Source organism: Camelina sativa, chromosome 11, assembly GCF_030686135.1.
Source record: "Camelina sativa cultivar CO46 ecotype springtype chromosome 11, ASM3068613v1".
Lineage (NCBI taxonomy): Eukaryota > Viridiplantae > Streptophyta > Magnoliopsida > Brassicales > Brassicaceae > Camelina > Camelina sativa.
The window spans coordinates 16,276,196-16,290,312 of NC_141890.1; the positions used below are offsets into that span (position 1 = coordinate 16,276,196).

Sequence of the window (14,117 nt, forward strand, 5' to 3'; positions counted from 1 at the left end):
TTGTAACTTTTATTTTCCTCGTTTCTTTAAATAAATTCACGAATTAATCATATTTTATGTAAATCAGTTCAAAACAAACGAAATAAATTTCCAAAAAGAATTTGATGTGAAGAATCGCAAGAATTATTAATTGCTAAGGAAAGGAGAGTAGTTTTCAGAAGGAATTAAAAGTATATATATAGTTAATAGTTTCAGCGACTCAGCGGGAGTTTGGTTATTTTCTTTTTAGAAGAAAGTTTTATTTCCTATATTTCTTTCAGAAAATAACCTATATTTCTTTCAGAAAATAAATAATATTTACATTGGATTTAGGGTTTCTTATTCAAGTTATTAAGGGGTTGTTATTGGAGATGTGACTTTTAAATCCATATAGAATTGTAAATTCTAGAAATCAAAACACATGGATTTTGAAATAACATATTTTATCTTTGGATTTGAATCTTTTTATTTTACACTTTCAAATCCATTCAAATTCATTTAAAACATAATGTAGATTTTGAAATCCAAAAACAAATCATTAAATAAATAACATATGATTTTAACAAGTATTTGTAAATCATAGAAATAATAACACATCATTTTGATAAGTATTTTAAAATCATTGATTGAATAACACGACTTTTGTCTAGATTTCCAAATCCATTAAAATCATAGAACCAGTAACCCCTCTAGCCAAATTCGATTTGGATACTCTCAGAGCTTCATAAAAAAATAAGAAATCAGAATCCACAAAATCTTCGACAGATAAGGTAACATGATTCAAGTTTCTTGTATAAATTATATTCAACAACGCGATGCTTGCTTACGCTGTGGGTAAAGTGAGAGATCAAAATTAGTTTAGGGTTTATCTCTGGTTTCTAAAAGGGTCTGTTAAGGTTTAGGGTTTATTTCTATTGTTTTTGTTTGATTATAGTGATCAGGTTTTGGTTTTATTTGTCTCTCTTGCACTGGTTTAGAGAGGAAGACAACGATCGATGATGAATGCTACGAAATTTAACCCCAAGGTCCAGGTTATACTTGGAAAAGTTCAGGCGCTTGCCGTAAGATTGTCGCATGTCCAAGTAACACCTCTGCATCTCGGAGCTACTTTGGTTGATGACCGGACTTGTGTTTTCTATCGAGCAATCACGAGTGCAGGTGGATGCGATACCTCGGCTCAGTCAGCTGTGAAAGTGATCAACCAAGCCTTGAACAACCTCCCAAAACAGGCTTCTCCTACACCAGTACCAAACGGAGCCATTCCCCAAAATCCAGGTCCTAACACAGCCCAGCGGAGAGTAAAGAATTCTACCATACCAGCTCCAACCAATCCTCAAAATAATCCAAGTCTTGTTACGGTCTTAACTCGTGCGCAGAAGAAGACCGGGGAGACCAATGCGGGAGAAGAGGATTTGGTGATTAGTCTTCTTGCAGATTCTCAAATCAGGGATTTGTTGCAAAACGCTGGTTTTGTGCCAGAGAAGGTCAAGTCTGAGGTGGAGAAGCTTCGTGGGGAAGTAATCCTCAAGGCTTTGAAGACTTATGGGACAGATTTGGTTGGGCAAGCAGGTAAGCTTGATCCTGTGATTGGCCGAGATAAGGAGATTAGAAGAGTTGTTGGGATTCTCTCAAGGAGAACCAAGAACAACCCGGTGCTAATTGGTGAGCCAGGGGTTGGCAAAACTGCTGTTGTTGAAGGTTTGGCTCAGAGGATTTTGAAAGGAGACGTGCCTATCAATCTTACTGATGTAAAGCTCATTGCCTTGGACATGGGTGCATTGGTTGCTGGAACAACACTCCGCGGACAATTCGAAGAAAGATTGAAGTCTGTCTTGAAAGAAGTTGAGGACGCTCAGGGAAAAGTTGTTCTCTTTATCGATGAGATCCACATGGCTCTTAATGGTTCCACAGATGCTTCTAATTTGCTTAAACCTATGTTAGCAAGAGGTCAGCTTCGTTGCATTGGAGCTACTACACTTGAGGAATACCGAAAACACGTTGAGAAAGATGCTGCATTCGAGAGAAGGTTCCAGCAAGTGTTTGTAGCTGAGCCTAGTGTCCCTGAAACTATCAGTATTCTTCGAGGGCTTAAAGAAAAATATGAAGGACTCCATGGTGTTCGTATCCAAGACAGAGCTCTTGTTGTTGCTGCTCAGTTGTCTGCGCGCTACATCACTGGTCTGTTTCGCAATCTTTATATTTTAATATGTAGTTGTTGTATGATGATTCTTTTATTTTGGCTGACATGTGTTCTGTTCTGTATATGCTTAGGTCGACATTTACCGGATAAGGCAATTGATTTGGTTGATGAGTCTTGTGCACATGTAAGAGTCCAGCTTGATAGTCAACCAGAAGAAATTGATAACCTTGAAAGAAAAGGGATGCAACTAGAGATAGAAGTTCATTCTCTCGAAAAGGAGAACGACAAAGCTAGCGAAGCTCGTCTAGCCGAGGTGAAAATCACATTCAAAACATGTTTTTATCTATATCTATATATATATAAGAAGACTGCATTGTGACTGTTGTTAAAGTTTATATACGAGCTTCTTTGATTTGTACGTTATTCTGCAGGTGCGGAAAGAGCTTAATGACTTGAGGGACAAGCTTGAGCCTCTTACAATAAAATACAAAAAAAGAGAAAATGGTAATTAATGAAACTCGGAGGCTTAAACAGAGACGAGATGAGCTCATGATTGCTCTACAAGAGGCTGAGAGACGATATGACCTTCCTAAAGCTGCTGATCTAAGATATGGTGCAATTGAGGAAGTAGTATCCGCCATAGCGAAATTAGAAGAGAATGCTAAAGATAACGTGATGCTTACGGAAACTGTTGGGCCAGATAATATTGCAGAGGTAGTGAGCCGATGGACTGGGATTCCGGTGACTAGACTTGACCAGAACGAGAAGAAGAGACTACTTTCTCTTGCAGATGGGTTGCACGAGAGAGTTGTTGGACAAGACGAAGCCGTGAAAGTTGTGGCTGCGGCAATTTTAAGGTCGAGGGTTGGGCTAGGAAGGCCACAACAACCGTCTGGTTCTTTTCTCTTCCTTGGTCCAACTGGTGTTGGCAAAACTGAGCTGGCTAAGGCTCTTGCTGAGCAACTCTTTGACGATGAAAACCTACTAGTTAGGCTTGATATGTCAGAGTATCATGACAAATACTCTGTTAATAAACTTATAGGGGCACCACCTGGGTACATAGTGCTTAACTCAAAGTCTCTTTTTACGTGTTTTGTAATTAATGGTATAATGGAAACTCACATGATAGTACACTTTCTTTTCTAGGTACATTGGTTATAACGAAGGTGGACAACTAACTGAACCCGTGAGGAGACGACCTTTCTGTGTTGTGCTATTTGATGAAGTTCAAAAGGCCAATGTTACCGTATTCAACACGCTACTTCAAGTGCTAGACGATGGGAGATTAACGGATTCGCATGGGAGGACAGTCGATTTTAAAAACACTATTATCATAATGACTTCTAACCTTGGGGCTGAGCACCTAACGGATTCGCATGGAAGTGGCAATGCAAGAGGCTCGAGACGGCGCAATGAAGGAGATCAAAAACTATTTCAGGCCAGAGCTGTTAAACAGATTGGATGAGATAGTGATGTTTGATCCTATGTCCCACGAGCATTTGAGAAAAATCGTTCAACTCCAAATGAAGAGCGTTGCTAATCGGCTTGCTGAGAAAGGTGTATCTATGTCTGTCACAAATGATGCATTAGACTACGTTTTAGCAGCCAGTTACGACTCGGTAAATGTCCTTTTCCTTATCCACTTAAAAAGTATGTTGTGCTTGAGGTTTTTTACATTTGTTGTTGTATCACTTAATATTGTATGATTATTATTGTAGGTGTATGGTGCTAGGCCCATTAGGAGATGGCTAGAGAGGAAAGTGGTCACAGAGATGTCAATGATGATTGTGCGAGAAGAAATCGATGACGACTCCATTGTGTGCGTTGATGTAAATGAGGCTAAAACTGATCTTGTCTACCGAGTAGATAAGCATGTGGAAGTGAAGACCGAGCAAACGTCAGAGGTTGTGAGTCATTCACGGAATAAGAGGGGAAGGAATGGCGAAGGTAACATCGTGACTCTAACCAAAAGAATTTAAAATGAAGTCATAGTGTTAGATTGAAGAACGATGAAGGATTGAAAGTTAGATTCATATTGTTTTTTACGCTTTGATTTGTTTTTTTCTTAATTTATATGTACTATAATATTAATAATATAACTCACACTTAATGAAATATCTTATTATACAAACTACAAAGTAAGGTTTGCCTCCTGTTATAATTTGGCTAGATTCACTACTGCCTCTGAAATCTCTCTGATCATTGGTTTTAAACTATGAGCAATTCTGCTGGCCATTTTTCGATTTTAAAACATGAACACCTTATGTAGGCAACTCTTAACTTATATAAAGCTTGCTTATAATAAGATATCTAAAATCGGTATATCTCAAAATTTCAACATCATTGTTCATATAAGCTTTTCCAGATCTTATTACCATGACTAATGATTATGTTAAAAGATCTTAAAGAAACTATAATGTTATTACTTTACTAAAACAAAACAAAACAAAGAATGTGTTTAGTCTGTCTTAAACCGGAATCTTTTCTGGGAGTCTAGTATTTCCGGTTAGAGTCAAACTGTCATAGTAATCCACAAGCACTTTCCAGCCTCCAGGGCACATAAATCTATCAGGAGGGTTTTCTCTGTTCTTTGCCAATGCTCTCATCTAAGAAAACAACACCAAATAAAGCTTTCATCAGGAACTGAGTACTCTGCTTAGATTATATAACACTAGATCAACGCCCGCATGATATGCGAGTTTTAAAATTATTGAAGAAAATACATCTTAAATCGTAAAAAAATATATATATATATATATAAAGAAATTTTATTTTCTGAATTAAAAATATAATTAATTTTAGTTAGAGAAAAAATCATATATGTATTTACCTTCATACACTTATTTATATTTATATTTTTAATATATTATAATAATTATTACAATAATTTAAAGCTAAATTATATCTCAACTACTCATCATTACGAATATTATTATTGTCAAATTTTAAAAACGTTACACAACTTATTCACAAAATATTTTATATGCAAAGAGTTCATCAAAGCAACATCTAATTAGTAAACATGTATAATTTTACTCTTATGTTTTACTATTAAAAATATGTTCTTACATCCAAAATTATTTTATTGTTAAAGTATACTCTTTATCACCACCTAGAAAATATTTTCTGAACTAATTAAACAAATTTTATGTTGCTTTACTTTCACTTTGGCATAATTATCGTTCTTATAATTACTAAAATTGTTTTGTGACATAATTACTTTAACCATGAATTTTTTTTACTCCAAAGATATTTTGAATAAACAACTGGTGAAAATTATCTACTCATTTACAATGATTTTATGACCAACCTAATAAAAGTTGAGAAACTGAAAAAAAGTTAATATAACATAATAAAAATAAAAATTTAAAAATTATAATCACGATGGTATATATAAGTCTTAGATAATTCAAATATACAAAATAGAAACTTTATAAACAATCCAAAACATGACATATGTCATAATCACGTTAAGCATCGACGACCTATTTACTCCTCAGAAGTATCGAATTGTACTAAAACTACTTAAAACTATGATCTCGTCTCAAATATTCTCGAATCGTAAATTCTCAACTTATTTCTATATGAATCAAAAGTTCTCATATATTTCTCCATATAATTTGGGTTAAACGATTTACAAACCAAATCCAATAAAACACCACATAAATCCGGTTCGAAACCAATTTTAAAACGGTTTACCATTCCAACTTCCCAAATTTGAAAATCGCTTCTCAATTACTCAAACTCGATCAAGCAGCTCTTGTTTCAATACCAGAATCATCAACATTATTCAGAAGAGAAAATTCTAAATTTTGACTAGAAACATTAAGCACCGACTAATCTTCTAAACTTATAATGCTACTAATACTATCCTATTACGTTTCAAAAATAATAATTCTTTTAACATAACTTATGTTATTCTTTTTAATTTTATTATTCACTATTTATTGATTAATAATAATATACATGCTTAATGAATCATTTTTCTGTTTATACATGCCAAAATCTAATTAAGAAAAATATATAATATAATTAGTATACAATGGAAAATAGATTAGTTTTGTTAAAAATCGCTTCTATATTACTCGAACTCGATCAAGCAGCTCTTGTTTCAATACCATAATCATCAACATTATTCAAAAGAGAAAACTCTAAATTTTGACCAGAAACATCAAGCACAAGTTCTCATATATTTCTCCATATAACTGGGGTTAAACGATTTACAAACCAAATACAATAGAATACCACATAAATCCGGTTTGAAACCAATTTTAAAATGGTTTACCATTCCCATTTTCCAAATTTGAAAATCGCTTCTCAATTACTCGAACTCGATCAAACAACTCTTGTTTCAATACGAGAATCATCAATATTATTCAGAAGAGAAAACTCTAAATTTTGACCAGAAACATTAAGCACCGACTAATCTTCTAAACTTATAATGCTACTAATACTATCCTATTACGTTTCAAAAATAATAATTCTTTTAACATAACTTATGTTATTCTTTTTAAATTCATTATTCACTATTTATTGATTAATACTAATATACATGACCAGAAATAATAATTCATTATTATTTATTTTTAAAATAATAATTCATTATTCAATATTAATACTAATATACGAGAATCATCAATATTATTCAGAAGAGAAAACTCTAAATTTTGACCAGAAACATTAAGCACCGACTAATCTTCTAAACTTATAATGCTACTAATACTATCCTATTACGTTTCAAAAATAATAATTCTTTTAACATAACTTATGTTATTCTTTTTAAATTCATTATTCACTATTAATTGATTAATACTAATATACATGCTTAATGAAATATTTTTCTGTTTATACATGCCAAAATCTAATTAAAAAAATATATAATATAATTAGTGTACAATGAAAAATAGATTAGTTTTGTTGAAAATCGCTTCTCAATTACTCGAACTCGATCAAGCAGCTCTTGTTTAATACCAAAATCATCAACATTATTCAAAAGAGAAAACTCTAAATTTTGACCAGAAACATCAAGCACTGACTAATCTTCTAAACTTATAATGCTATTAATACTATCCTACTACGTTTCAAAAATAATAATTTTTTTAACATAACTAATGTTATTCTTTTTAAATTCATTATTCACTATTTACTGATTAATAATCATACACATGCTTAATAAATTATTTTTCTGTTTATACATGCCAAAATCTAATTAAGAAAAATATATAATATAATCAGTGTACAATGGAAAATAGATTAGTTTTGTTAATTTTTCTTTTTGATTTAAGAATTTTTTAAGATATAAAGATGTAAATTTTATGTATATTTAATGTTATTTTCTTAATTAGCTGTTTTGAAAAATAATAATTTTTTTGACACGTGTCAACATCTCATCAGTATACTTGACACGTGTCATGATCATGTTAATGACTAAGTTTGAAAACCCAACTTTATATAATAATATGTCCCAATTGGTCTGAGAAGCTGTACCTTAGTGCCAGAAATGAACAAGAAATCCTGAGCTCTCGAGGGATCAAAGAAAGCCATCTTGGCTTGTGTCTTATCGTAGGCAGCAACCTAAACCATTTGAAACCAGAACTCAAAAAGACTAAATCTTAGAAGGAGATACCAAGGTTTGAGTATGTGGTGGTTAATAAATATATATACCCTGAAAGGAAGAATGTTGAGTCGTTCGAGTCCAGGAGCCATGCTTAGTACTTTCTTCCCGTGATCAGCATCATACAGGTCACGTTTCTCCATGGGGTGACCCATTCCAGCCGGATCTCTACCCACAATGTAGAAGTTAGCACCAGCATTTATCCTAGCCTTTGCGTGCCACTGCACTTCGGTTGGACCAGCATAAAGCATTGGAGATGGGAATATAGACACCACAGTCGTCTCTGGATCAAGAACACCGTCCTCAAGCACCTAATGAAAAACCATTTTAGCATCTCCTATAAAGAACTAGGAACAACACACACCAAAAAAGACATTGCTTCCATTATTTACCTTCTCGTGCTGTTTCATTCGCCAGCTGAGAGGAACATCATCCGCTTTTGTAAAACCTCCCAACGGATGCAGCAAAAGAATAGGGTTTTTGTAACCCATCTCAAGAAGTCTCCTACGAGTATCAGTCATGAGAAGAGCATGTCCGTTATGAACCGGGTTCCTAAGCTGGAACGCAAAGACAGCATCAGCGCCACGTTTCTCTAGCTCACCACGCAGTTCCAACGGAGAAAGCCTGAAACGGTCAAGCCCATCATTGTACTTAACAGGTTCCAAAACCGCAAGATCACCACCAATGAGCCAGTTCCCAGCATTGGTTATCGCCTCTTCTACATAAGGCAAACCCGGGGCAGTGGTACCCCAAGTTCTCGCTATCCGTTCTTCTTTCGGATGTTTATAAATCTCAATACTGAAAACAAAACACAGACACATTACTACTCAGTGACCAACATAACTACCCAAAAAAAATCCAAACTTAATTCCTCAAATGCTATGGAAACTTTTAAAAGCCATTGAATTTGAGACTTACTCGTTGAGAATAGCGATAGGGTTATCATCAGAATCAACAAGAGAGACTCGTTTCGATTGACCAATCAGAGCTTTCTGGTCATCATCAATAGCAAGAACAATAGGCACAGACATTTTAACGACGGATCAATCATCGAGATTGAGCAAATTGAAATGAAGGGTTTGGAGGAACTCAGATTCCCTCATGAACCCTCGAAGCGGACTTGCCCAACCTTCACTCAATACGTGCATCCACTGTAGATCAATCTCCGTCAATCTCACTCTCGCCAAACCCGCCGCTTCGTGTTTCTTCTCTCGCCGTCGCGGCTCCGGCACGACAAGATCCACGAGCTTCCCACCATCTGGCTCGATTAGCCCAGCTCGTACGCGTGACCTTCTTAGGCTGCGGTTTCTCGAATTCGAAGGGAATGAAACTGATGTGGTGATTGAATCGGATTTGTGGGGTTTGGTGAGTGGTTGAGAGATGAAAGAGGTTGATTTGGGGAAGACGGTAGACATGGAAGACATTGAAGGAGAGAATCAAAACACAAAACAACGAAGCTTTAAGCTTTTTACTCTAATGGAGGAGAATCTTTTATAAAAAAAAAAAAAAAAAAAAAAAAAAAAAAAAAAAAAAAAAATTGAATTTTGAAGTGGAAAATGAAGTGTGAGAGTGGGCTTTTTATAGATCAAAGTGATTAATTGAATGGCCGTCTTGCAAATGTACCTAGACATCTAAAACACTAAACTGAAGAAAACATTTATTTATTTGGCAACAGAAAACAATAGTATTAATTTTAAATTCACACAAGTTAGGACCGATGCTAGAATCGAACTTTATCCAAGAATACGTCAAGGTTCGACGAGCACTATGCTCATGACTCATGACGACGGTATCAACTAGGCAAATAAATATTAGTATTGGACCATATGATATTACCCTAATATTCTTTCCCTTTTTTTTTCTCACCAATATTTTATTTATCCCTCTAATTATTTTTCTTTTCTGATTATCTGAGTTTGTGAAAGCATTATCATTAAAAAAAAATACTATATAATGCCAGCTTAAGAAAAGTGTATATTATATTTGTATTTGTAACACTTACATTTTTTCGACTCCATTATGAAACGTACTTTTGCGTTTTTGACCTCACTCACTCTATGTTAACATGAAGCCATCAAAGCCACCAGGTAATTTTTTGTCCATCTTTCAAAAGGTCAATAGTATGATTAATACTATATATTTTAAATGCTCCATCTTACTTAAAAAATAAATAAATAAATACATAGAGAATGACTCAATTGACTCGGTTTCTTGGTGGGAATATATGAGATTCTGAGGGCTCACATTCAACATATGCAAATAATAAATCAGAGAGTTCACCTACCCTCCTCATTCACTCATATAATTACCTAGCGGTTTTCCAATCAGGCACTTTGTTTTTTTGTGATAACAAAAAAAAGGTAAACAAATTTAGATTTTAAGAAATAATTTATTGTCAAAATGTCTTCAGTTATGCATGTATATAAGAAATTAATCTTGTAGTTTAAATAAATTTAGATAATTAAGGTTCCCAATATTTTTTTGGCAAATCTCACAACAGCACCAGAATAATAAGTTTTGTTTTCAAATTTAACACATTACCTTCTAAAGTTCCAAAAATAGAATTATGTTTCAAAATTAACTATAAATTCTAAGGATTCAAATGGTGACTACGTATTTGGTTGTGCGGGACAAATAATTTAGTAGTGCGGATACGGTTCAACTGCGGTTTATGGAAGAAAAATATATTTGCGGGATAAATGAGGTTAATACAAAATAAACAGTACAAAATGATATTTGATTAGTGAAAAAATAGTAATTGCGGTTCACAATAAAATCACACATATATTTCTACATTATAATAATAGTTTCAAGAATAAATTAGTAAATATATAAATAATTAATATAATTGTAGTTTATTGTCTATTTTGTGTTAATGAAAAAAATATTTAATAAATAATAATTATTTAAACTAAGAGTTCAAGTTTTTATATATATATTTTTATGCATAACTAAAAACACTATTTATTTATTAATATTTTTTGCTATTTATGACATATATGAATTTATTATTATTTATTTGGTTATTTATAGTTATGATTATTTATTATATAATTATAAAATTATTATTAATCAATTAGTCATGAAAAACAGATTTTAAGGTGTCCCGCACCATATATAGAGTTATATAGCATATAGTGTATTATTCATTTATCCATAGATAACAAAAAAAGCGGATTTCCTTTTTGTATTTACAAAAACCGTAAACTAATATAATTTGGTTGATTGCTATAGTTATTGCGGATTTCATTTTTTGAAAATATGTTTCGCTTATTTAAGTCCCCATTCATGGTCTTAGGATAAGAAATTTGCAGAGAGGGGGTAATTTACTTGGGACTAGAAGAAGCCATAGACCAGTGACAACATCTCGTTCTGCATCCTTTTTTTTTTTTTGTTTACTTTGACTCACCACCACTCTACTCTGAAAATGTGGGTTCCTTGACTACACAGTACTATCTTCACCTCTTATCTTTGTTTTTGTTTTCATAAAGAAATAATCAGTTATAGGCAGCTGTACAATATAACTGCGATTCTTAGGTAGTGAATGGAGACATATAAAAAGCGTTTTCCAGTTTTGATTTGTCAAAACCGTACCACATTCACCAATCACAACAAAAAGTGAAATTTGCGTTTTTCAAAAAATAAAAAAATTCTATGTGCGGATTTGTCCAGTGAATAATGCACTAGACCGCTTTCAAAAATGCATAAAATTCACAAACCATGCGTAACTAGTTTTTAAAAACAAAAACGGTCCACTGGTAACAGCGTATTTGGTTGTGCGGGTAAAGCGGTTTTATTGTGCGGTACGGTTTAACTGCGGTTTGTGCAGGAGAAAAATATTTGAGGGACAAGTGCGGTTTATAGAAAATAAGTGATATAAAATAATATTTGATTGGTGAAAAAACTACTAGCGGTATTGTTAATAAAAAAATTGTTAAACATGTTGTTTTACTTTTAAAACAATATATTCGGTTATATTCACACAAATATATATATATATATATATATATATATACGTATATGTGTCTAGTATTTAGAAAAAATGATAAAGATATGAAACAATAAAATTGTACAATTTTGTATATAATTCAATGAAAATGTATAAATTTAAAAATAAAGTAAACTGGATAAAAGATTAAAAAGAATTAATATATGGAAACTCCATGATTTATGATATACTTAACAGTTTATATTAATCTGTTTTTTATTTATAAGAAAAATGTTTTTTATATATTAAAAACTTATTATTTAATAATTTGTGAAGAAATAAAGTCATAAATTAATTAAATAAAACAAGTAAATAATTATTTTGCTTTACCCAGTGCGTTTCTTAAACAATATGCTGGGTAATTGGTATTCTTGGAAACAAAAGCGGTCCTTGGGTTGATTACCCTGTTTTGAAAACGCACTTAAGTTATTTACACTTTTTAGAGAAAACGCAAACCACTCAAATAAACTGTGGATGGTGACATTAGGTATTTGTTTTTTAACTCGTGAAATACGCACTTCATAGTGTTTCCAATCACTGCCTAAGGGTCCGAATGGTAACCGCATATTTGGCTGTGTAGAAAAAATGGTTTTAGAGTGTGGTACGGTTCAACTTCAGTATATGCAAGAAAAAATATTTGCAGGAAAAGTGCGGTTTATACAGAATAAAATTTGGTTGGTGAAAAAACTAGTTGCGGTTTACAATAAATTTTAAAATGTTTGAATGGTAAAAATACAAAAAACGATACTTATTACAAATTATAGATCAAATTATCAAAGTACATGGCGAAACCCATTTTTTGTTTTTTTTTGTAAAAATAGTGATGTTTTACATATTATATATTTAAAAATTTATTATAATAAAATAATTATATATAGTTATATATTAATTTATATATGTACAAATGAGATATAGACCCTATTATTGTAATAAAATTTTGAATTAAGAAAATAGTATAAGAAAGTTTTATGATTTCTTTTTATATGTGATTTTGTGAAAGATAAGTAAAATATATATACCAAATATTAGTGAATTAAAAAAAATCAAACTGAAATTTTAATTTGACAAACTTTTTTTTCTTTCTATAAATCTGTTTTTTCATAAAAACTCATTATTTTATAACTTATGAAAAATTAATGAAGTAATTAGTATATTTAAAAAGACACATTTTTTTAACAGCTGTTTAGAATAAAAAAAAATTTAAAAACTAAATTATCTATGAGAAGTATTAACAATTAAAAAATAAGTTGATTATTAACTCTTTTTATTATATATAAATTATACAGAAATTTTTTTTTTATCCATTAGGTAACTGTTTAACAAAAACGCTGGTTAATTGGTGACTCATATACCCAACTGCGGTCCATGAGTTAATTTTGTTCCTTGAAAAACACAAATGTCAATTGGTGACAGCTTGTCCTATGGGAAGATTGTTAAAGGATGGGGACCAGGGTTCGAGGAATGCCTGGCGCACCAATAGCCTACTGGTGGATTTGGATGAATAGTTCCTATCCATAGTGAGGGATTAGGATCGATGCCCTGAAGGACCAGCTTGGGGTCCGTTGGGGCGGCTAGCGGTAGGCTAGTAGGGTCCACGGGACGGGTTGTCACAACAAACATAATTAGGCCATGATTGGTGACAATAAAAAAAGCGTATTTGAAAAGAAAAAAAAAGTGAAAACCGCTTATGTTTACCAATTAGCAAAAATTAATGATAATTTTAGTTAATATATTGCACTGGACCGCTTTTTTACACAACCTCATGTTATTATCCAGCGTATTTGGACAAAACCGCAGTGACCAGTAGATAAAACCTTTTTTTTTACATATATATATATATATATATTAATTTAACTAGATTTGCTAGATATAGGTTAGATCTATTATCTAGTGGATAAAAGCATTTTTTTCTTTTTTTTTCTATTGTTTTTAATTTACTATATTTGCTATATAGTTTACATCTATGTTTCCAAAAGAACACATACAAAAGCAAAATGAAATAATTCTTAAACTATTTTCTCATAGATTAACAATTTAGTGTATGTATACCTTAGCTAATAAAATATGATTACATTTTTGTAGAATTTCAACCCATCTATTAAAACATGTTTTTCTATATTTGGAATTGTTTTTTTAATTGATACAACGTAGTAATGTGGATTAATGTTTATTAATCTATATTCTTTGAAAAAAAAATATATATATATTACAAGAATAAGTTATGTATTTATTGTTTATTAATCTATATTCTTTGAACAAAATAAAATATATTACAAGAATAGGTTATGTATATATATTACAAATATATTACAAAAAATGTATTAATAACATTTACAAAACATTTACTAATTTATTCATACAACTAGTACAAAAAAATATATTTACAAAGTCTATGA

At 31.9% G+C, this 14,117-nt stretch overlaps 1 protein-coding gene and 1 pseudogene across 3 annotated transcripts; one reads left to right on the forward strand and one right to left on the reverse strand.

Annotated features, from left to right (window-relative positions):
• The first annotated feature begins 908 nt into the window (after positions 1-908).
• On the forward strand, positions 909-4,122 carry LOC104728091 (putative chaperone protein ClpB2, chloroplastic; annotated as a pseudogene). Its single transcript, XR_015572103.1, has 5 exons — positions 909-2,157; positions 2,251-2,432; positions 2,551-3,174; positions 3,266-3,738; positions 3,838-4,122. The product of XR_015572103.1 is annotated as a putative chaperone protein ClpB2, chloroplastic (transcript).
• A 306-nt stretch (positions 4,123-4,428) lies between these two features.
• On the reverse strand, positions 4,429-9,358 carry LOC104723720 (ATP-sulfurylase 3, chloroplastic-like). 2 transcript variants are annotated; one of them, XM_087474577.1, is made up of 5 exons: positions 8,652-9,358; positions 8,126-8,531; positions 7,784-8,044; positions 7,607-7,693; positions 4,429-4,725 (listed from the first exon to the last, which is right to left on the reverse strand). In XM_087474577.1, the coding sequence occupies exons 1-5, from the start codon at positions 8,762-8,764 to the stop codon at positions 4,588-4,590; spliced, it is 1,005 nt and encodes a 334-aa protein (XP_087330703.1). In that variant the 5' UTR covers positions 8,765-9,358; the 3' UTR covers positions 4,429-4,587. The 2 variants fall into 2 exon arrangements, with proteins under 2 accessions (XP_087330703.1, XP_087330702.1); XM_087474576.1 differs by lacking the exon at positions 8,652-9,358.
• Positions 9,359-14,117: the final 4,759 nt, after the last annotated feature.